The following is a 25,269-nucleotide window of genomic DNA, read 5'->3' as shown; positions in this document are numbered from 1 at the left end:
ATTTTAAAATCTTCCCAGAAACAGAAAAGCCATGATTAGTCATATTTATATGGACCCATCCACGGGTAGTGTATAGATTCAAGTTGAAATCATGACCTCAAGAGGTAGGGTTGGGCCACATTAGAAGATCTACTATAAGGGATCAGAGTTTTTCACGAGATTAATACATTGTATAGTTCTAAAGATTTTTTTCAAGAGTGTCAAGACCACCCTCAATAATATTAAAGAGCAAACAAACTAAATATATGCATTAATTATGATCTTTGGATTTAGGGTTGGGCCGAAATCAGAGATCAAAATTTTATATAATGCGTGTGTACAGGGGAAAAAATACAAAACAACAGAACCATTTTGATTGTATTAAGAGATGAATTTAATTTTTGGGAATTCATGAGGACATTAACTACGACGCTTCACGCAGGCATACATTGTATTTCATGAAGCGCGTTAGCGCTTCATCATAAATATGCAGGCGTGAAGCCTTGTAGTTCATGTACTCATGAATTCTCAAAAATTAAATTCATACCTTATATTTACATTATTTTTCTGATGACTTCAAACATATTTTTGTCATTCAACGATAATTTTTGGAAAAAAAATTGCACTATTTTTTGACTTCAATTACATCACAATGGAAATATTCTTACTCATCCCATGGTAGTTCATGAGATCTTTGCAAAGAATCTTAAGGAAAAATATTTGTTATTGTAAATATTTGATAGTGAAGCATCCAAATACTTTTGTGGATTCAACTTAGATTAAATCATAGCTCTCGTATGGCTAGATGTTGTTCCACAATATGAAATTAAAGGGGAAAATCAGCTGTTGAAGAATATATAGCAGGGTCAAAGTGACTCAGGTGAGCGTTACGGCCCATGGGCCTCTTGTTTCCTATTCTATACTTTACTTTTTATTCAAAGATCTGGAACTGACGAAGAGTATGGCGAGAAGGAGCAGATATTACAGGTAGTCTTGTCCCATGATCCCTTGCACTTCGTTATTGGGGTCATGTAACGGCTGTATCAATGTTTAATGGCGGCGCCCATGACGCATCTAAACGTGCGAAATTCGTAGCCTGTGGAAAAAAATGGAAAGTCATCGAATACACAATTTTTCATATAAACTGCTTGTAAGTATTGATTTTCCTGGTCTCTGGTTGTCTTTTTCTGAGTTTATTAGGACGTGACAAGCTTTAGTTACTTAAATTACTTAAAAATAAAAATGTAAACAAGTTTTGCTCTAGATTTCGTAACAGTTCAAACAAGTGTTTAGAGGCGTAGCTTAGTTTTCCTTTTATCATGTAAAGAAGTACTTTAGGATGCTTTTTAAATTTTCAGTGCCCAAATTTCCAAGACATTTCGAAATAAATCATTTTGGGGCCACACTACGTTCGAATTTTCTCCAACATGTCGTTGCTCGCGTTTATTGACATACTTTAGGCAGTTCCAAAGTACACATGCATGCAGCGAATTTTATTAACATTATTTTATACTCAAAGATAATTTATTATGTCATTTAAGTTAACAAGCAAAAATCTGATTAAATCAATCAGCATTTTTAACAAATATTTGAGGCATTCTTGCCTTTCTCAGCTGTTTCTGTTCATATGAAAATACTTGTAGCTGAATTCGTGAATTGCATTATTAACAGAAAAGGATCTCTCTCTATCTCTCAGGAAAAAAATGCATGTAGACCCCCATAACTGATAAGAAGAACCAAGTCTGAGTTCCCCCAAATCCACTGCAACCCCTAATAAAACATTTTCAGGCACTCTTTTTATCTCTTATTGTTGTACTTTTAGATAAATTAAAACTCAGAAATTAAATACCTGTCTACAGCATAAAATGGAATACATAGTGTCATACTACATAAAAGATGACATTAATTTTTTGTAATAGGATTAAAGTCTGAAAAATATGCTTTCTGAAGATATTCATTCCTGAAGCCAAAGAAGTGCCATAAACTGGAGCCAATGTATTTTGGAATGATTCTGCTCGAAAACTTTATGAACCCTGTGGATCATCTGTAACTGGAATTTTAATAAAGATTTTTATACTGGTATGTGCATATAAATGATGAATTTCAGTGCAACTATGTTCGTTTTATTTTGATATCCTTTTGCAAATATGTTAAAGTATTCCTTAATTTATGAGAAAATTACGTACATTTGTGTTGTTATAAAATACATGTACTTTACCTTGCATTTCAATTTTTTTATGCGCCCGGATCGATAGATTGGGGGCGCATATTGTTTTTGTCCTGTCTGTCTGTTGTCAACTTTATCCTTCACCATAACTTTTGAACCATGAGAGATAGAGACTTCATATTGGGTATGCTTACTCCACTAATTAAGCTCTTTTAAATGACACCAAGGTCAATGACCTTGTGACCTTGACTGTGACCTATATGCTAAAAATAGCTTTTTTCGAACTTTGTTGCTGCCGGGTTCATAGTGTTTCACAAACACATCTTGTTTTTTACATAATATTAAAGCTTTATTTTTGTTTCAGTTTTACATGCATTTTCATTTTGGCACTTGTTCTCTATTCTGGTTTGAAGATGTCATTAATTTCTCTCAGTTTTTTTTTTAAAAGCATTATTAGCGATAAAATGCTTAGAGTGTTAATTGTAAATTATCGGGTTGTAAACATCAACATGGACACTGTATTATAAAGATATCATGTTGAGATCATCTACAGGATGAAAAGTAATATGTTTTGGTAAGAGATTCAAAACATGTGTATTTTATTTTATTCATTAAAATCAGGAGTATTTATACTGATTTCCTTCTATTTACTCCAGGTCATCACTGGTCACTACTGTAAGGACACATGAAAGAAGAATGGTGTTGCAGCTTTATCTATAACTTGTCTATAAGCTGTAATAAAGTATTAAATCTGTATGTTTTTTTTTCATTTTAAAAATGAATATATAAGGATTGCAAAGAAGCAGTTGCATTCAAACCTTCCATATTAGAAAGTGGGCCAGCTAGGATCAGTGTTCAATCATTTTACTTGTCTTTGGCCACCCCCTATTTCTAATTACAAAAATGAACAGTATTGGAGAACCAAGACTGGCTATATGCTATTCACCATTGCTTGATTTAGCTAAAATATATTAGACAAATCTTAAAAGTCACAATAGTGTTCAAAATAAAGCAAATTTTCTGCTGTGGCATTTTGTTTCTTTAATTGTTTTAAATTGGAATTTTGGAAATAAAATAGAAGGTTCAGTTCTAAAATAATGAACCTCTTTTGGATGCTGAACATGAAATGGCAAGGGAAAAATCATATGTGTTCAGAATAATAGAAGGAATGAGCAGCCTTTCCAACTCCACTCCAAAGCCATACAAATGTGAGTTTATATTTTACAGTGTATTTGTTTGTTTGTTGTTTAACGTCCCTCTCGAGAATTTTTCACTCATATGGAGATGCCACCACTTGCTGGTGGAGGGCTGCAAATATTGGACCTATACTCGGCACTCAGGGCCATTAAGCAGTGAGGGATCTTTTTGTGCCAGCACCTACTGCTACACAGGACCTCGGTTTATACAGTCTCATCCGAAGGACCGGTCTCCACGTCCCGCAGTGGGATTCAAACCCGCGATGTAAGGATCAACTCCTTACTTCACGACTCTAGAACAAACGCTCTAACCCCTGCGCCACTCGGGCGACAATATATTTTACAGTGTGTAGCTCTCTTAAATGTATGAATAAAATGGGGGTGGTTGGATGGGTTATACACATCTGCAGGCATTCAAAACACTGTCCTCCTACTTGCTAAAGGCTTTCTCTTGCTGATGAAAGTATGAACACAACTTGTGATTAATTTGCAATCAAAAACACAATGGGTTTCATCTACAACAATGAAAGTGCCTTGAACATTTCTTGCTGCCTGCAACATGTATTGAGAAGAACTCAAAAGATCCCCAGGGTGTCCAAAGTATAATTCTTTTGTCAGAAAAAGGCCAAACATGATCATATCTCTATCTCATATTAATTAGTTAATGTTAACAACTGGTTAATGTCCCAAAGAACTAAAAAGACAACCAGGCTAATAATACTACCTCACCCCCCTCCATTACACACACAGAGTATTTCTGCAAGCATGGTAAGTGTGTACATTGTATCTGTCAGATATATGTCGATACACGCGAGCAACAACATGTTGGAGAAAATTCGAACGTAGTGTAGCCTCAAAATATATTATATCGAAATGTCTTGGAAATTTGGGCACTGAAAATTTAAAAAGCATCCAAAAGTACATCTTTACATGGTGAAAGAAAAACTAAGCTACGCCTCTAAACACTTGTTTGAACTGTTACGAAATATAGAGCAAAACTTGTTTACATATTTATTTCTAAGTAATTTAAGTAACAAAGGCTTGTCACGTCCTACTACACACAGAAAAAGACAGCCAGAAACCGGAAAAATCAATACGTACACGCAGTTTACGTGAAAAATTGTTTATTCGATGGTATTCCAATCTTTTTCACAGGCTATGAATTTCGTACGTTCAGATGCGTCATGGGCGCCGCCATTAAACATGGATACAGCCGTTACATGACCCCAATAACGAAGTGCAAGGGATCATGGGACAACCCAATAACGAAGTGCAAGGGATCATGGGACAACCCAATAACGAAGTGCAAGGGATCATGGGACAAGACTAATATTACAGGAAGTGAAATCCCTCAATTTTCAACATCTCTGCAAACTCTAAAGCCTTTTGGCATAGTAATTTTATAGAGAGAACATTTCCCCACTCCCGCTGTTCTAAAATTCGGAAATATTTTCTAGTTTCCCTTTTCATAACTTATTTCAAGACTTAAAAAGTTAATTTGTTTATTGTTTACCTCAAATCTCCCTTTCCTGAGGTTTCGACGTCTGCTATAAGCACTTCCGGTGTTACGCGTACATGTAGCTGAAGTAATTTTTAGCTCACGGCTAGTAAACGTGTACGTGTAGGTTACACCAAGGACCTAAATATTAGTATATAGGTCCCTGGTTACACGTACATGTTACAAATCTTTTGTAACTAATTACAGGTCTCTATTTTATGTTTACGCCCGAACTTACGCCTACTCATGAGTACTGACGTAAAATTTTGGCCTAACTTTAGTCCGGCTTAAAGATAGCCACTCTTTAATGAAGCCCAAATCTTCGGGTTAGTCCCGAGTTCACGACGGCGTAGAGTTGCGACTGGTCGAAACGGGCCCCTGGGGTATTTATTCGACGTTATTTTTTTGGGGTGGGGGTGGGGGGGTGGGGTATATGGAATACATTGTAAATGTGTGTTAGAAGAATAATTTGTAAAAGAAGACAACTAGAAATATCCTTAATTGGACCTGGGGTGTTTATTCGGGGGGAGGAGGGGGGAGGTCATGTCCACACCCTAACAAAAAGTACTATATATAAACTATAGTTTACTATAGTTTACTATAGTATCAAAGTTTTTATTCACTATAGTAAATCAAAGTTTTTTTTACTATGGATTTCAGAGCGTTATATTTTTTGTTCTTCAATTCATACCTGCACATTTTGTATATTAAATTGAAATACTATTGGTATATTCACACATTATTTCCAAATTTTACATTACTGTTATCGAATTTTAGAGATTTTAAGCTTTGAAATCTCAAAAAAAGTTCCAGAGTAAAGTTTCATAGTAAATTAAAGTATCAAAGTTTTCACTATAGTAAACTATAGTTAACTATAGTAAATTTTTGTTAGGACAAAGCCATTGAAGTCAATGTACGTTTCATGGTATAAAATTAAAAAGTTTCTCTATTGTAGTTTTTCACACAATAAAACACCAGAAGGCTATATAATCCAAACAAATAGTTTGATTCAAAATGATGATTTCTTTTAAAAGTCTAAAGAAGTTGGGCGAACAAAGCGAGCAAAATGCCTATAGTGCGACAAATATGAAGGTGAAAAATTAAATTTCAATTATAACAAAATTTTCTTTGATATTTTATCGAACATTAAAGTATACTTTATGTAAAATCTCCTCAATTTGCAAAAATTTCACAAAAATTGAAATTATTTGCCTTTGAAAGGGCAAAAAGGATCATTTTCTCAAACAATTAGACAATTTTTCGACATGAGTGGGTCTTCACACCATTTTTTTTTTTTTTTTTTTTTTTTTTGAAGGATTATTCTCGAAGTTTGCGTAAAAATATAATTTTTTTGGTTAACGAAAACATGGAGCAAAGACCCACTGTACCTTAAAATTACATTTTTATGATACAACATTCGTATCTTTCAAAGGTCATATCACAAACATGATTTAAATGCCACAAATCAGGAGCTGCGTAGCGTAATGGCTAGCGTGTTAGTCTCGAAAGAAAATGATACTCAGGATTTTTATTGCTAGGATTAACCCCACGAATACCACATTATTTTTTAATAACAGAATAATTTTTGCCAAGAAAATTTTCCTCAGAAAAGTTTTGTTTATCACAATTTCATGAATTTCAATAATGACAACTTTACTCTAAATGCTAAATTCACAGGTTGAATATGATTTTTTTTATATATCTAAAGCTATAGGCATTCTGCACACCTTGTTTACCCATCTCCTTTGTGTATGTTTTTTTTTTCAGTAACCTTTTAGTTTGATTCTTGATGCATGGACTATTGAAAATATATCCTTTTATAGTTTCAAACTGAGTCAATTATACTTACATCAAGTAACATTTGCAGTTTAATTCTTATGTAAGTCTAATAAATGTCAACCATAGGATATTAAACATTCTAAGAAAATGTTTACAGGCTTTAAATTCCTTAGACGGAGAAGTGAGCATTACAATTCTGCATATTTTCACTGTGTATATATAGATTGTAAATATCAATTTTTTAAGATCATTCCACGGGGACTTGTGTCTGTAATAATTTTTTAACCGTTATATTATTCATAAATCTTAATATCAGTCCAAACATTTTATAAAAATCCCTGACCAACTCTATTTTCAAAAGGGTGTAAGTTATGTATATCTAGAGTTGATTCATGTATTCTCCTTACAGAAGTAGATATACGCTTTCGCTTACATCTACTTCTCTTCGCAAACCCACTGGCGGATTCAGAAGGGGGCAAGGCCCCCCTTTTGTGTCCAAGATATACATAAGATATAATAAATCAAAATTTTTTGGTGTGGTCGTGGGCCCCTACCCCGACCCCAAACTGGTCCCCCCTCCCTCCCCTTTTTCAAGATTACTGGATCCGCCAGTGAAACCCTAGAATTAAAAAAAAACGTCGTCAGACATCTTTGATACGTAAAATTCCTGGGGCCCGTTTTACAAAAGAACTTACGACTAAGACCAAAATTTAATTTTGCATATAACTTTCTAATTAACATTATATTGACAATGGTTTTAATCTTTTTAAAAGGAATGCAGTAAGATATGTTTACAAAAGCAATTTTAAACAGAATAATTAATTTTGTAAAAAGTTTACTATCAACTACAGTTTTTGGTCTTAGTCGTAAGTTCTTTTGTAAAACGGGCCCCTGGTATTGTAAACATTAAGGTGACTGGTCAATCATTAATTAAGAAGACGTTCAGTACCCTTATTCGTCAACATTTCCGGAAATTTCTGCATCGTCTTTATCATTCTGTATTTTACATTCGCCAAAGAAGATCCTGTGGTGCATGATAAAGAAAAATTGTTTTCGAAATATCACCAAAATTCTACTTGGACAATATATTATAAACTTTAAAAATGGACAGATTGCTTCGTCTAAGCGGTGGAATGCCAGGCTTAGGACAGGTAATAACTTCAGTGAAACTAATTTCATCTGCTTAGTGTTAAATCTCGACTCTAAAAAGGGTATGGTAATAGTGACGGAAAAGCAACGGGCGATAACTCTAATATTTGCTAAATTTGTGTTGTCAAAAAATGGCGTGAAAAATAAACGATCGGGTGGTCGTGTGTTACGGACTGATACAGTAAGACGATGAAATGTACAGTTGCAAAAGTTTTTCGGAAACCTTCTTGAAGTATTACTGCAAGTGTATATCGATGAAAATAAATAATTTGCATCAATTCGGCGGGAAAAAAATAATAATGAAATATTCGTTTCAAGAGAAAAAATTGAATTTGAGAATATACACCAAGAAAACCTGATTATAATAAAACAGAAAAGTACTTTCTATGAGAATTCAATCTAAAAATAATTTTAAATCCTTGTATTCAACACCAAATCACGTTTGATCACATGGACTATTTTTGCCTGACAGGGTTATTTGCCCTTTGCTGTCATTAAGGAAAACGAAAGCATGAGGGGTTTGTAGGATTTTAGTAAATTGCGAGGTGCCAAATGGTCATAACATCATGTGAATATCTTGCTTTCAACAATTTAGTTTATTTTGACTTTGTAAGGTGATGTACGACGATGAGGGTCATATTCAGCGTCACATTTCAGTGCCGTCTGCTTTTCACAAGCTAAAATAATTGTATTAAAAATTGGAGATCGAAAGTTTCAAAATACACCGGTACACTCACAGAAATGGCCTATAACTTACTCGGTAGTTCCCTTTATCATTAACCCCCTCCCCCTTCAAGCCAAGCCAACTCAACAACCCTTAAGGTAGAACCTATGTCGGAAAAGTCTTTGTCAAAAGATTTTCAAACTTTTCAAAATGATAAATTAGCTCTCGCTTATCAATCAGTTAAAGATATATGGTATGTTTCTTGGTTATTAAATGTAGTGCAGTCTGTGCAACTTGGAAGGATAATTTTACACAGCGACTACATATTTTTATCCATTTTTATGGGTACTGGTAATAAAGAGAATATAATAAATCACTAAAATACTTCTTCAAACATCGTCGTTTATAGACTTTATTTAACTGAACCATATTAAGCAATATTATTCAAGAATAAATTCTTTTTTATTCAATTGACATAAAAGATTAAGTCCACATTTCAACGAATGTAGGCAAATGTGCTCAATATTTTTTGAGTCAATTTACCACCTAAATTTGTAAATATTTTTCAAAAGTCTTTGTCAGAATGTTTTCAATCTTTAATATGCTGAAGAACATACCCAAATGATTACAAAAAGTGATTAAAATATATACCTTTCCCCGCAAACGAATGATAACACTCTATTTATCCATACTTCTTTTGTTGACCTTTTTGCACTTACACAGGATTTAATTATTAAATTACTGTTTTGGGGTTACGTTCAGATTTACAATGTGAATATTTATCAAAAAATGTATTTTTTTTTTATTTAAAAAGTTAATAATTTCGGGAAACATTATTATTATACACCAACCATTATGAATAATTAACAAATAATTATGAAAGAGAATGCACGTCATTTCATGATAGACATTCCAAAATTTACACACAATTTTTAACAGATCTTTGTCTCAGACACTTTTCATCAAGATATTGTACTATTTAGATTTCTTAGGATTTTTGATTTCCTTCAAAATAGTTGCATGTCATTCACATTATCACAGTTGTGTAACTTCATTACATGAGACATTCTTGAAGAAAGTACGGGAAAAAGTAACATTAAATTAATTATGACGTCATAATGGGTCTAACACCAAAAAGACAGTCTAAACTCATTTTCTCAGTATGACGTAATACGACGTAGGTTCTACGTTAAGTTATCTGTAACTAGATCAATTTGTTTTACTTCATAAAAATAATTCATCAATACTTCAAATAAAATTTAGAGAAACCAAAAGAAATCGAGCAGAACTTTGTACATCACATCTTACTGAAAGAAACAACATCTGTAATGTATATGTAGGTTAAGTGAGAAATAATGGGATTGAGAATTGGGTCATTTAACTTCTTTAACATAAATATTCCAATACATAAATTCATGGATGACGATAAAACATATCTTCATTTTGTGCCTCATGCAATACTCTCTTGAATAATTATTATGTATAGCCAGTTTAGCTTTTCTTGTAACTTTCTAATACTAAAATAAAATGTGTGCGAGTTTGATGTGTATGTAAAAAATTTGTGGATCTATTAACTTCTATTTTACTTGCTGAGGCTTAATTACGATGCACTTACAGAATTTCTGATCATGGTATATTAAGTTTCATAACTTTAAACCTAATCCTTTCGCTTTATCAAAGTAATCATTATTTGTGAAAAACATCTTGTTCCCCCTAGTAAGAATTCTATTCCTAATTTTTTATTGTGTATGTACCCCCTCCCTTTTTCGGGGGGGGGGGGGGGGTATTTTTAAGAAAAAAATTTATTTTGGCAATTCTGATGCTGAATTTACAAAGAAATCTAGCTGGAGAAATATTAAGTTTTTGATATTGATATTTCTCATACTTTTTATCAAGCAAAGAATGAAAAAGATAAAGTGTTACCACATTTCGAATTCTGGCAACCATATAATATTTGTTTTTCATGAGATTATATACACTGGAAAACAATTCAAATATATATTTTTTGTTTATATAATTGTCTTAAAGCACTTTGCATTAAATAAAGAATTGTAGCTAAGTAGGTTTTGTCTCTTTGATTTTTTTTAAAAAATGGCAACACTTTTTGTTTCAAGATGTGAAAAAATGAAAACAAAAAATAATCATAACTTTTTTATTTTTCAACCAATTTCAAAAAATGAAACTGTTTTGGAAATGGTTTTGAAGGCTCTTAAATATAAAGTGTTGCTTTTTAAATTAAGAAGTGCTTTTAAAAATCATGTTCCATAGCTAATGGTAATCCAAGAATCAAAAGGGCACTGTATCATTGTATGTCGTGACAAGTTTTCATGAGGGCACTCTTTAACATATCTTTGAAATTATAAGTATGTACTTTATGTACTTTAATCATCATTATACTAACATCTTTATTATATAAGTAATTAAAAGGTAAGTAAATTCATAAATCTGTGTTCAATTCATTTTTATAATTTTAAAAGAATAAGTACACAATTTACACACTATTATGACAATTATAGAGACACAAAAATTAACAAGGGGACCGCAAAGTAAAGCATCCCCTCGTTAAAGGGCATGTCAATCCTGACCGGAATTATTATTCAGTAATTTTTTCTACCCATTGTGAATGGGTCCAGTACCAATCCAATTGGGAAAAATAACGTTGAAATAGAACAAACGGAAATTGTCTGTCATATCAGCAAATGAAATTTATTTTGCATTTATTCTAACCTCATCACCTATTAATTCACGCTTTAAAGAATAATCAACATGTATTCATTGTTTTACATATTAATGTCCCTTGTTCTCAACGTTGTCATGCTTTCAAGTTGCCAAAAATGTACGACAGTCACACTAGCATGACTAAGCTGTCAACAACACATGTCCTGTCATATTACAACTTATCTCTTAAGAGGAAGAAAAAGAATTACGATGTCATCATAGTCTGTTCCTTGGCAGTTGAATTGGGATTTTTAGTCTCAAAATTTGGAAAAATTAATGCTTTTTAGCATTGTGAATGGTATCGTTTACCGGTACCAGTTATAGAATGGGAAAAAAAAACGCTGTTATTTGCTTAACTTTTGTTATACACCCACTCACCGACCCCCTCCCCCCTCCCCCCCAACACACACACAAGCGTGCATTACTATATCCTCTCTGACTTCGTTGTGAGGGGATAAATTTTATTTATTTATTTATTTATTTTTTGGCAAGGGAAACACAATTTTACTTTTTATATTTTAGAAAATAATTGTACAGGGCATTGTCTTTATTTGGAAAATAGTCTATCAACATGATCAAGTGAAAATTTTCATCATACCAAAAATTAAACTTGAATGCCATAAAGATTTTGTTAAAAACTTGACCCTCAAACTTTGAACACGGCATCATTACAAGAAACTGACCTCATACCTGTTGTTTCCAAGCCCATTTCTCATATAACATTCAGTTTTGATACAGTGTAAGTTGACTTTGTCCAGATAAAATCAAAAGTCTTGTTTTTTGTGAACTCATCTATAAGAAAGAAATAAAGATCTTTGAATTGTTTTTTGTCAAAAAGGCAGATCAGCCTGAGTGCAATATACAAGAGGAATCATTGTCTTTGATTCATAAGGTGCTTCAGACTTAGTTTGGTGTTTTAAAAAAAAATTATTTGTCAGATTGTGGCAATGATGTCAAAAACTATATATCTGGTCCAAAAGAATTTAAGATTGGTAGACTCCTACACTTTTATTTAAGTATATTTATATATATACTGGAACATAAAAGAGGAGCAAAATCAAAGCTGGATACCGTATATTTATATCTCAATTTTATTGAAATACAGTTGAACTTCGGTATCTTGAACACCAATATCTCGAATACCATGATATGTTGAAGTGAATTGGAAGTCCAAACCACTTATTCTTTAAGTATTTTACCCTCGACATTTTGAATCCTCGGATATCTCGAAAATTTTTCTCGGTCCCATCTAGATCGAAATAAAGAGGTTTGACTGTATTTTACTAATATATGTCTTCTTCTCCTTTCAGGGTGCACCACCTACTGATGCGCCAACAGTGGATACAGCTGAGCAAGTTTACATTTCCTCTCTAGCTCTTTTAAAGGTAACTCAAACAAATTTCAAAACTCCAACTTGGTTCTTTAGTGATATGAAATTTTTCTTTGAGTCTCAGGTGTTTGCCAATTCACCACATTCCAGCCTTTTATTTTCTTATTTGGTCATTGTACTCAAATGATTTGTCTTGAATTAGTTAGAGTGAGAACTATAAATAAAGTTTACCTTGAAGGTTTATATCTGTGGATCTACCTGTTTTGAAGTATTGTTCTGATTCCTTGCCAAGTAAATTGTGTATATATTAATGACATAATGTAATAAGTAATAAATTGAGGAAATTAGGAATGTCCATTGTTCAGATGCTGAAGCATGGTCGAGCTGGGGTGCCTATGGAAGTGATGGGACTGATGTTGGGGGAATTCGTCGATGATTATACAGTGCGAGTGATCGATGTTTTTGCAATGCCGCAGTCAGGGACCGTATGTACTTTTTCATATGCATTTAAATATACGTATATGTTGCAAGATAAAAGTACATTCTTATGCCTGTTTTACACAAATTAAAGAAACACCTCTAATATGTCCTCTAATACTATTTTTATTTTTAGGAAAATTATGGAAGTAATATTAGGAATTCATTTTTAAGAATTTCAAAAAATCCAGTCCATTGTAAGGAATTGTAGTCTCCCAGATTTTATTATCATGAAGCTCATGAAGGTCTTTGAATTCATTTTTTATATAGGGTGTGAGTGTTGAAGCTGTGGATCCAGTGTTTCAAGCAAAAATGTTGGACATGTTAAAACAGACAGGCCGGTAAATATAGAATATACCGTATATAATAATAAATATATATATAATAACATATATATATATATGTTAGGGATGTCAACAAATATTCGAGTACTCGACTATCATTCGATCATACCAACTATCGACTAAATTTTTTTAGTCGGTTATTCATTAAAAAATTTGCTACTCTATAGTTATCTTAAATTCAAGGTAAAAATTGAATCTGCTCAGTTCATTTATTAACGTGTCAGTGTTCAGTGTTCTCATGAGTAAAACTCAGGGAAAAGCTTAACCAGTCTTCGTTTGTTGTTCAAAGGATTATTTTGTTCGGCAAACATGCATTGGCATACTTTAATAGATGTCAGATCCAAATTGTAGTTTCAACCTGCAATTCCATAAGAAGATCTCTATAAGGCCAAATAAAAAAATATGTGTGGTTCCGGTTACCCGACCTTCCCTATTTTATACCCCTGACCCTAAACTTTTTTTTGGCAATTTTCATATTTTTTCCGGAATTTCCCCCGATTTCCATCAATGGCTCCAGTTTAAGTTTTAGTTTCAGCAATGACGGCCTCCTTGCAAAACATAGTGCAAGTGTTTAATAGTGTTAAATCCAAAGCAAGCTAGCATGTAGGTGTCCCCTACCAATATTGACTAGGATATTATCACACCACATCTAAATGCCATTTGCAAAGCAGTGATAAGTATTATTTAGAAAAAATTAAGAAAATCATTTTGTCAAAAAAACAAAAAAACAAAAAAAAAAAACAAAAAAAAAAAATCCCTACCTACCTACCCTAATTTTTTTGGAAGTGTAACCGGAACCACACATATTTTTTTGTTTGGCCTAATGCAACTATCAATTAATGAAGAATAATTAAACAGCTGTTACATATTTGTAAATACAAGTAAACTGGGTGACATTTATGAGCATAATTTAAAGGTGTCCTTTTTCTGATTTAATATCAATCATTTTAAAATTGTATTGACTGTTTGCGAAAAATCTCATAATTAAAATTTATTGCAAGCTCTCTTTGTTTTTATAAGAGTTACGCTTTAATTGTTTAACAATCATGGGTCACTGACAAGATGCATTCAAATGGCTTCAGGTAAGAAATCAATAATGGGTACATGTACTAGCAGCAGGAAAAGAAAGGATAAATACGAGCATTTGATGTTCTGTATATAGATAAAATGTGCAGTAAATATTATATTTAAAATCAAATACATTGGATACATATATTTATTACTACGTAATATAAATGCTAACGATTCAATAATTTGTCATATAATGGTGATAGCATAGATTAAATATTGTACAGGCTAGCAGTCGGTTAAAGACAAATAAGACAAATATGAAAAAATGACATGAAAACTTAATTTAAATTTCAACGAGTACTCGACTATCGTTCGACTAAAGCCACCGACTATTCGACTAAGCTGTCCTAGTAAAATTGACATCCCTAATATATATATATATATATATATATATAAAATTACAGAATGCATATAAAATATAAATACATCCTCATTCAATGAATTCTCAAAATTAACTGGAATATAATATAGGTATTATTGAGGATTTCCTTGCCGCGAGACTTTGTCTTTTCTGAAGACACTTGCCAAGCTGAGCTATAAAATCTTTGAATTTAGTGTTTTAATATTTTTATTGTAGCCCAGAGATGGTGGTTGGTTGGTATCATTCTCACCCTGGCTTTGGTTGCTGGTTATCAGGGGTAGATATAAACACCCAACAGAGCTTCGAGGCTTTGTCTGAAAGAGCTGTAGCTGTTGTAGTGGACCCAATCCAAAGTGTCAAGGGCAAGGTAAATTAAACTACTGAATAAATTTTAAGTTTCTAACACTCTTGTTACATTGTAGAAGACAACTCAGCAAACTGTTAACATTCCAAATTTCATTACAATAAGGTTTTTTTTAGGTATGTGTGTTATAATAAATGTGTGTTGATTGTTGATGCTTGTGTGGAGGTCTACCATGCAATGTCATTGAATTTGGTTACAGCTTTTTAGAGTCCATTTGCTTATCAATCAGTTCATTTGGCCACATAATTTTCTTGTGGATGACTTTTCTGAGTTGTTCCTTAAGTACTTTAAGTTTAGAACATTAATCCAACAGACAAACCAATTGTAAATATCTTATGTTCTTGAGGGCAGTGAATTCAATGGTTAGGGATTTTTTTTCAATTTTATGTTGTAGGTTCCAAATAGTCCCATGGTAATTAAATGTTATAATATAATTATCAGCAACACACTTTTCTGACAGTTGTCTGTAGGATGTATATATTTACTGCAACTTCAAATATTCTATCAGTTTAATTTTCCTAAACAAAAGCCTAAGGTCTGTTATATGTTAATTGAAAATCTCCTGAAAGAAAAGTTCAAAAAGTCTTTATATAATAAATATTCTTACTCTCCATGTCTGAAGTCATTCCTTAGCATTACTGTGATAGAATGACTGGTATTGTAGCTATCTCTTTTCAGGTTGTAATAGATGCTTTTCGACTCATAAACCCCAATATGATGGTTCTAGGCCAGGAACCTCGACAAACAACATCAAATCTTGGACATTTACAGAAACCCTCAATACAGGTTTGTTTAGCAATCATGAATGGTGCACTTCTACTTAAATTTGTATTCTACAGATTTTTGCAAAATAAATTTGTTGAAATACAGAAAAACCTTTTTACAGCAGACACCATACTACTGAATTCATGCATACAGCAATTTTCATTCCCTGTAGTTATAAAATGTATCATGAACTAATAAGTTTTAAGAAAATCGAAATAAATCATCTCTGGCATTTTGCTATAAGCATGTTTTACTCTATCTGTTCATGTAGATGTATAATGCACTTCAATATTTGGGGTCAAAATCTGAGCACAGTTGTTTTTGGAAAATACAGTGTAGCTAAATTCTGTTTAGCTAAGGTACAAATATGCTGTGTAGCAGATTTTAGCTGTCATTTCTCTTGCTTTTACTATCCTCATAGAACTTTGATGAGATCATGAGATTAATCATGACTTTTGTGCATTATTTTGTTAGAATTATACTCATCCTTTCAGCTATGGCTAATATATCTCCAAAAGTGAAGTGAAATGTGTGAGACAAAACCTGTGCAATTGAAGCCAATCTTTCTACATTTAGGCTTCTTGGTATATTTTTATGTTTTACTTTCAGGCATTAATACATGGATTAAACAGACACTATTATTCCATAGCTATCAATTACAGAAAAAACGAATTGGAACAGAAGGTATCAATTTAAGTTCTAAACCTATATGATAAACTTAAAAGTATTGAAAAAACTATAATTGATAGAGTATAAGACTATAATTTTTTATGGTAAATATTTTTATGCAGACATGCAGTTATTTACAGGTGTATATTGCCCTACATAATGTGTTCTTTAAATGCAATATATTTTTTCCCAACCTTTCAAAGAATTTATTTTCAACTACATATTAAAGTTATTTTATCAGCTTTTCAGATCTAAATTTGAAAGTCATCAAACAGTTTTTGTTTGTTTATTTTTTGCTTTTTTTACACATACATGTGTAAACTTCATGTATTAATAAAAAAAGTGTTTCTTATTCATTCTTACAGATGTTGCTGAATCTTCATAAGAAAAGCTGGGTTGATGGGTTATCTCTTGAAGATTACAAAACACACTGCACCAATAATGAAAAGACTGTCAAAGAAATGTTAGAACTAGCAAAGAATTACCACAAGGTTGGTTTTTGTCACTTGGTCTTTGTTGCCTGTACTGTGTCATGCATGTATGTAGGCCTATCATACATGTTTAAATAAAGCCAACCCCCCCCCCCCCCCCCCCCCCAAAACAAAACTGTATTAGTCAAAAACATTTTACACAAATCATTTGCAATTATTTCTATTGTCTTTAAATGAGATAACTGGAATAGACTCAAAATCCATATCTTAGAATTCCCATTGTTTTTGAAATTTCATAATTGAAAATATAAGCATACGTGTACATCTATTGTAGAAAGAAGTTGTTTGATATTTGGCATTTCAGCATGTAAAAATTTTTCTCTGTAAATAATCAACAGAATTCTTTCATGCTTTTATATCTTTGTTTTGTTCCTATTTTTTTTCTAGGCTCTGGAAGAAGAGGAAACAATGACTCAGGAACAACTAGCAATTAAGAATGTTGGAAAATTGGTAAATATTAACAATCAGATTGTTGTTTTACTACATGTTTGTCATATTTTAATTTTACAAGTTCATTGGAGAAAGAGACCAAAATGTTATAAAACATGAATGTTTCTTTTATGACCACATAAATGCAAAGGAATTAGATACAGTAATGAATTCACAGTTACAGTGACATAATTTTCATTCCCTGTAGTTCCCAAGACATTTTATGATCTTAATGGATATAACAAATTATGTTTACAATGAATTAGAATTGGTCATCCCTGGCACTTCGTTGAGTGTGTTGTTTTGTAGTATTCAGATGACTATATGCTTGTATGGTTTTTGACAGTAATTGATCTCATCAAAATGTTTTTTTATTTTGATTTTATTTTTTGCAAGGCAGCGACATGCCCTCTGAACTGTAGTCATAAGTTCATTTCAGTCTTAAGATTAAAAGGTCAGACAAGCATCTTGTATTTTGGATGCTTTTTGAGTCTTATTACTAAGCTTCAAAAGACATTTTGACCTGGTTAGTAAAAATTTTCCAAGGATAAATATCTTCATATAGATTTCAAAAAAAAAAATATCAATGATACAAGACCAGAATTATTAATTTTAATTAGAAAACCTTTTTTAGAATTATTAATTTTAATTAGAAAACCTTTTTTAGCATTGTAAATTTGAGGTGAAGTTTATCAAATGTTGGTGAATAATAAAAGGTGCCATTGGTGTGTTTCAACTTGTATGAATGTAGTTGATGTACTCTTTAAAAAATATTTTGGTCAAAAGAGCATTTTGGGAGGCTATATCCTAAGATCTACTGGGTAAATTATGTTTTTAACAAGTAATTCTAAAATTGGATACAATGTACATACCTCAGAAAATATTTCCATCATACATGTATTAGGATGGAAAAGGCAAACAGATTTTTTTTAGGTCACCTGAGTCACTCAGATGGCATATTGCTATCTGTTTTCATCCGTCGTCGTGCGGGTGTGCCTCATGCGTAAACTTTTCACATTTTCGACTTCTTCTCAAGAACCACAGGGCCAATTTCCATTAAACTTGCCACAAAGTATCTTTAAGTTAAGGTGATTCAAGTGTCTTCAAATGAAGGGTCATGCCTTCTTGCAAGGGGAGATAATTAAGAATAAGTGAAAAATTAATGGTATCTTTTAAAAATCTTCTTCTCAAGAACCAGTGGACCAGGTAAGATGAAACTTATATGGAAACATCCTCAGGTAGTGTATACTCAAGTTTGTTAAAATCATAACCCCCAGGGGTAGGGTGGGGCCACAATGGACGATCAAAGTTTTACATGGGAATATGAAGGAAAAATCTTGAAAAAATTCTTTTCTCAAGAACAGCAAAGCCATTATTGGATAAAATTACATGGAAACATCCTCAGGTAGTATACATTGTAGATTCAAGTTTGTTCAAATCATGACTCTGGGGCCACAATGGACGATCAAAGATTTACAAAAGCTTCTTCTATCAGTTTATTTTATGCTCTGTGGATCCTCTATGGATTGTTGTTTTATACTCAGGTGACCGTTAAGGCCCCTGGGCCTCTGTTTTTGAAAAATGAGCTCACAAACTACCCTCAGAGTTTTTATTTTGCAAAAAAATAATTTCTGTATATAATTTTAATTATTCCTGTGAATGCACTGTGACTAAAGTATTACATATATATTTTTTTAGGATCCAAAACGCCATCTTGAGGAACATGTCGATGTATTGATGACAACAAATATTGTCCAGTGCTTAGGTGCTATGCTTCACACAGTGGTCTTTAAATGAGATGTTTAAGAAGTAACTGGCAGTAACTCTTAATGATATAAAATTCATTTGTGATATAATGTAGCATTAGAGTTCAAATTTTCATCCACAAATGATACAATTGTAACATTAGATATTCACCTTTTTAAACTCTTAAAGATAAAATTCCATTGTGCTATTACTTCTATCACTTGTTGGTAGCAAAGATCTGAGTTTGGTTTTGAATAAGTACAATTCATCCACATACATGATAATATTATTTTTGCAAATATATGTACCTTCACATACATGTATGCTACAGTATATCATAAGTGGATTTTATATCATTTTGGTTACTACAGTAAAATAGAGACGTTGTTATATTGTTTGAAAGTGAACACAATTGCAGTTTCATTTGACAGTCTATCATCATCATGAGAATCACATTTGTCCATTATAAATATCACATTAAATTTATACAGTGTAGAAATTGTACTGAATTAACTCAAAGATCTTTTCAAATAAACAATGATACCTTCAATTATATTCTGAACTATTATGTATTAAATTATTGAAAGCATTTGATTAATATTCTAAATTGATGCTTGCAATTGTTGAATATTGTTAATTTCGAATTGAATTAATGACATTTATCAAAAATTGAATTGATACAAAATGATTTATACAGCTGGAGAGCACAATAATTCTATGTGTAAATGAGTGCAGTTTCTGAATTACTGCTCTCTTTTAGTTGATAATCTGCGTGCATATTGAGTGCAATTTAATTAAGGAATAACTGTCTAATTTTTTGGATTCATGATGTGATCAATCGAGTGGCTTGCGTGATAATTTGCATAAACGCCGAAGGCGTTTATGCATAAAATTATCACGCAAGCCAATCGATTGATCATCGTCATGAATCCAAAAAATCTGACAGTTATTCCTTATATTTACATGCTCCTGATTCTGCAAATTCCCGTGCTAATAGCCCCGCTTCTGTCTCTATTTGTCCCGCCCCGCACGTGATTTTTTTTTAACCGCGCCTATCGATGAACCAGTAGATTTATGTAGAAATAAAGAGTTTTTACAATTTGTAATTTTATCTTGGACAAAGACATTGGAAATGTAAATATTTAAGGATATCTTTACATTTATATTTGAAGATGCATGTAGCATAAACTCAATTATTGCTTTCATTAATTGAAATAAGTACATTAAAAATTTGAAACGCTTTTCGATTAAATAGATGTGAACAATAATTGATTTGATGCAAAAATATTTCATTTATTGCGTGTAATAATTGATTTTATGCGAAAATTTTCATTTTTTGCATGCAATAATTGATTTGATGCGAAAATCATTTCATTTATTGCGTGCAATAATTGATTTGATGCGCGAAACAATTCAATCATTGATCTCATATATTGAAGTGATGATGTTCTTCAAAGCGGTAGATTTATAGTTCACAAAATCAATTTTAAAGCTAGGTATAAATCATTTCTTTATCTGTTTAATGCAATTAATATATATCAATTGATATAAAGTTAAAGTGAAATATAAACAAAATTTCAATTTATCAGAATTGATGCGCATAAATATATTTTTCTTCAACGAGAGCAGCAATAAAAGATAATTTTTCAATGACGGATATATGTTAAAAATGTCATTATTAATTTAAAATGCTCTCTCTCTTAAAGAATGGATGCACGTATATATTGAATGAAATGATATCATTAATCCAGTTGATAAGAGCAATAATTCAGTTATGGTGCGTATTATTAATGAGTATTAATTAAATCATGCAATTTAAATGAACAGTCATATAATTCTTAATTGCACGCATATATTGGATTATTGCTCTCTTTCATGAAGTATTTTCGTTCACCCTGTAGTATAAAACTCGATAAAAAAAATTCGATGAAACGAAGAAATACTTCTTTCTACTTTCATCTTAACATCTACATGTAATTAAGATGCAGGACTGCGTAGCAGTTAGAGTATGCATATAGTTAGATGTATACCATAACGAGTCCAACAATTCCATGCATCATAACTCAGCCTAAATCTAATTTATCGCCCTGTCTTATATTTATGTCTACTTGTATCTCATTATGCAACTTTTTTTTTATATTTCTTTGGTCATTTTTTGAGACTATAAGTTATATTAATATTCTAGCAAACTTCTACATTATACACGTGCATATTTTTTTTTTACTACGCCGTAAATATTTGTTGCTCTCCGGCCTAAAGTGTTTAATGAATCCTGCCTATGTTTTGATGTACTACTTTCATCAGCAGTGCGAGCAAGTACCGGTAACCTTTCGCAGGACAATATATATACACACTCACAAATAAAGGAAAAACCGACCAATACGGTCAAGCCTATTGAAATGGACCTGCGCATGTTGAAGGAATGGTTATCCGTCACGCACCTGACAGCAGGGCGATTTGTGTCAAAACAGCGGACAAGGGAATGTAATAAATGATAAATAAAAATATACCTCCATATATTAATTGCAGGGAAATATTATTTATATACCGAAGTGCATATCATATGTCAAATCAGAAAGGATTGAAAACTGACCTACATTGTTGCATTATACTAGACAGGTAAATATTTAGAACTTTCTTTTTCAGTCTAAAATTTAGGTATTTACTGATGAATAATCCCGTCTGCAATTTTTCAAATAAATTTTCAAACTATAGCGCTAAACAATTCCGCTGGATACTGGTAATTTTGAGAACGTGTATTTTCCTCCGATAAGCGTTAGAATGTTCAACAATCATGATTTTGTATTTGAGTCATTCTAATGGGCACGAGGGTCCATGGAGCTAAATAAAATTTCTATGCATCAATTTTTGTTTCTTTTGAATGTTTAGCAGGTCTGAATTCATTCTTGCTTGAAGTATTTTACTAGCTTTTATTTCTTGGTCCTGGATCGTCTTTTACTTTTTAAAACATCATTTTTATATTTTAATATAATTAAAAAAAAACGAATGTAATGATATACTCAGTATCGGATAGTGAATTGTTTTCAAAATAATTTCTTGTGTAATATTAGTACCTGATATGCCCGTAATTCTGGTTATGGCTGCATGTATTTTACCTTTAAAATGTTTTTGGTGTTGTATTTTTTCATAAGAGAAAAAGAAAGAAAGCAGTGGATATATTCTTTTCTATCAGTTTGGATTAGTAACAAAATTCAGTAAACTGACGCTAGAACTTGTGACTCCAGTATTTTTTGCACTATGCAACTGTCAACCAACTAGATCTGTTAGTTTCTCATGATAACCGACCAATTATCTAAAATAATTCTTAAAGTAGTCAAAAAACAGTACGTAAAAATATTGGCATAGGCCTATAATGTCTTTCTAATGGATATACATAGAGATTACAATTTTCTTCAGTTCTTCAGTTAAGATTTAAGACACCCAATGGGCTCAAAGAAATAAAGTTTATCTTATTTTCCCTCCCTGATCCCAAATAATTTTTGTGAAAATAAAAGTGAGCATACTACAGAACTAGACGGACAGATTTATGTGACGTACGAGTCAAACATATCATTTAACTGTCAGAACTATATCACGTGTCGTCATATCACTTCTTTTGATGCTCGATAAATATATGAATTTATGATAGATTTGTTCATTATTTGGTAGGAAGGAGTTCTGATGCATTTACGAAGCACGGCATCTCTAGATATTGATTTAAAAAGAAGAAGGTCACTTTTCACCTATTAATTTAGAAGAAACTAAATTATGCAGTCTCGCCAACAATTCAAAAATATGATTTTAATAAAGTTCTAGGAAGAGGAAAACAATTATATGTACATGTATAATATTCGCTCTGATTTTTCTTATTTCAAACATTTAATTAGTGCAACTCTAAAATATTGGTTGAGCAGAAAACCTAAACGAAACTTCGAACAAATCTTGCATTACTTTGAGTCACAACCTTACCTGAATACACTATAAAATGATAAAAATGTATTCATCATCCCTTAATTTGAGGCAACGTCATTAATATCTGAAATCTGATTTCTTTTTTGCTGACGTTCAGGCGTTGAAGAGTGTATCTGAAAAATAACATGGAGGTCATTCAGGAGGGAAATTATAAACTTGAAAAATATCATATACATTTGATATAATATTCAAAGCACTGTGGTTAAACGGCAAACAGGAATTTAGATGACATTGAATATGTATTCATATGCTGTAATTTGCACTTGTAAATTACAGTGATTTGAAGATAAAAAGTTTTTTTTTTCCCAAAGAACTAATGTCAAATGCAACTATTTCCTATTAAGATCTCCATAATCATTTTCTATCGGCATTATTCTTATTTGGGTATTGATTTTAGATTACAATGAAGACCTTTCTGGCTCTAATTGCTGCTCTTTTACTGGTTGGTTGTGCGTGGTGCCAGAGATCAAGATCCAGGGGGGCTTCAAGACAACAGCCGTCATCTGGAATGTCAGGTGTGCTATGAACACTTTGGTCTCCTATAGTGATATAGTAACTCTAGGAGAAAGTCGCTCATCAGTATATAGAGTGATACCGATATTGATTGTAATTTACAAAAATAGAAAGTTTACTTGTAATATTTTCCTTGATTGAGTAATTTACATTCTTTACTCTATAATATATGTAGTATTCTTTACTCTTGGGTTACCACCTAGCAAACTGTAATAAACTCTTATCTATCTACTAGTAGTGAAATTCATGCCCATGACGTAGACCCCATTGTGGGTCTATAAATTTGTCATATATTGAAAACTTATTAGATCTGAAAATCTTTACTCTGAGACATATAGCAGACAATTTTTTAAACATGATTATAATGTTATGATGCTCAGTTTGCCGTCAACCAAAACTGTGAATTTCTTGTCAGGGTTCAGACCTCGAGGATGGGCTAAACTGGTTATACATTAAAAATTCGTTACACCTTTTATAATCTTCTTTACTGGTTAAAAAACATTCAAGTTTACTATGATGATTTCTTTGTCAAATGATTAAATTTGTGTCACCAATGATCAGCTCCCATTTGGAAAAGTTTTTATTTTATTAGAAATGAATATACCTTTACAAAATCTTCTCTTTCCTTGGGGGACTGACTTGGTCATGTTGATGAGCTGAGAAATTCATGAATCTCAGGAGAACTTTCAGGCATAGAAACTCTTCAATCGTTGATTTAGAACCATATCTATTGGGTTGTATTAAGCATTCAGAAAGAAACGTACATGCAAATAAACAGATACTATGCAAAGGCCTAAGTCTTTATTACAGATGAATGTATCATGCTGTGTCGTTCATTGTGTATTTTAGTAATGACATTTCTTTTTCAGAAACTATGATGAACTATATGATGATGAAGTCATGTAAGTATCTTTTGATAAACAAGTACCCCTCATATTCACTAAATCGTCTTTTTATTATAATTATTATTATTTTTATCTTATTGTATTCATACATGTAATTGCATGTTTTGGTCCAAACAATTTTGAATAAATCTTGCTTGCTAGCACATTGAATTTGGAGTTTTAGAGGTAACTCTTACGACAAAACGCAGCTACCAATAAATAAGTTTTGGGGAAAATTACATCTGATATGCAGTTCCATCTATATTTTTTATTTCAAATAACCAAATGGAAAGATTGAAATAACTGCAAAAACTATATATGATAGCGATATATTTTGCCCTGTAACAAAAATTAAATCGATGAAAACCTCCTTCAAGGCGTTAGAAGAACTTCTCAACAAATCTGCTGTGAATTCACGTTTTAGCACTATACTGAGTATTTGTTCTGATTTATCCACAGTAATGGGCCCAGGAGGGGGAATGTTCGGAGGAAATAACTTACTAGGATTGATGATGCTGGGAGGCGGGGAAATGATGGCCATGGACGATTTGATGCAGATGATGATGTTGAGGCGTATGATGGGTGGTGGAGCAGGTGGAGGGCCAAAGGCCACACAGGGTTAAATGTCTCCTAAAGAAGATCTACAACGACACACATAACTCCATTGTTGTTTGTTATAATTTTTGTAACACTTGTACATTGT

At 32.1% G+C, this 25,269-nt stretch overlaps 2 protein-coding genes and 1 long non-coding RNA gene across 3 annotated transcripts; all 3 read left to right on the top strand.

Annotated features, from left to right (window-relative positions):
• Nucleotides 1–953: 953 nt before the first annotated feature.
• On the top strand, nt 954–2,900 carry LOC133193160 (uncharacterized). Its single transcript, XR_009721886.1, has 3 exons — nt 954–1,129; nt 1,899–2,058; nt 2,803–2,900. It is a non-coding gene; the product is annotated as an uncharacterized LOC133193160 (long non-coding RNA).
• A 4,762-nt stretch (nt 2,901–7,662) lies between these two features.
• Nucleotides 7,663–19,747, top strand: LOC133193057 (26S proteasome non-ATPase regulatory subunit 14). The gene is made up of 10 exons (XM_061329065.1): nt 7,663–7,770; nt 12,461–12,535; nt 12,846–12,965; nt 13,228–13,298; nt 14,950–15,100; nt 15,776–15,883; nt 16,472–16,546; nt 16,897–17,022; nt 17,410–17,472; nt 19,150–19,747. Exons 1-10 carry the CDS (start codon nt 7,723–7,725, stop codon nt 19,246–19,248), a joined length of 936 nt encoding a protein of 311 aa, XP_061185049.1. The 5' UTR covers nt 7,663–7,722; the 3' UTR covers nt 19,249–19,747.
• A 3,825-nt stretch (nt 19,748–23,572) lies between these two features.
• Nucleotides 23,573–25,269, top strand: LOC133192947 (uncharacterized). Its single transcript, XM_061328983.1, has 3 exons — nt 23,573–23,684; nt 24,552–24,584; nt 25,026–25,269. Exons 1-3 carry the CDS (start codon nt 23,573–23,575, stop codon nt 25,187–25,189), a joined length of 309 nt encoding a protein of 102 aa, XP_061184967.1. The 3' UTR covers nt 25,190–25,269.

Source organism: Saccostrea echinata, unplaced genomic scaffold, assembly GCF_033153115.1.
Source record: "Saccostrea echinata isolate AGI-Se365-2 ecotype Australia unplaced genomic scaffold, CSIRO_AGI_Sech_v1 ptg000001l, whole genome shotgun sequence".
NCBI classification, from domain to species: Eukaryota; Metazoa; Mollusca; class Bivalvia; order Ostreida; family Ostreidae; genus Saccostrea; species Saccostrea echinata.
Note: the sequence above shows the minus strand (reverse complement) of the source record. Positions and strands in the feature narration are given on the sequence as shown.

Excerpts from the sequence above, each read along its gene's own strand:
- LOC133192947 (XM_061328983.1), top strand. The coding sequence starts at position 23,573 with ATGAAGACCTTTCTGGCTCTAATTGCTGCTCTTTTACTGGTTGGTTGT. Across the intron at positions 23,685-24,551 it reads GCCGTCATCTGGAATGTCAG|AAACTATGATGAACTATATG; the intron begins GTGTGCTATGAA and ends TTTCTTTTTCAG. Across the intron at positions 24,585-25,025 it reads CTATATGATGATGAAGTCAT|TAATGGGCCCAGGAGGGGGA; the intron begins GTAAGTATCTTT and ends ATTTATCCACAG.
- LOC133193057 (XM_061329065.1), top strand. The coding sequence starts at position 7,723 with ATGGACAGATTGCTTCGTCTAAGCGGTGGAATGCCAGGCTTAGGACAG. Across the intron at positions 15,884-16,471 it reads TACAGAAACCCTCAATACAG|GCATTAATACATGGATTAAA; the intron begins GTTTGTTTAGCA and ends TTTTACTTTCAG. Across the intron at positions 17,473-19,149 it reads TTAAGAATGTTGGAAAATTG|GATCCAAAACGCCATCTTGA; the intron begins GTAAATATTAAC and ends ATATTTTTTTAG.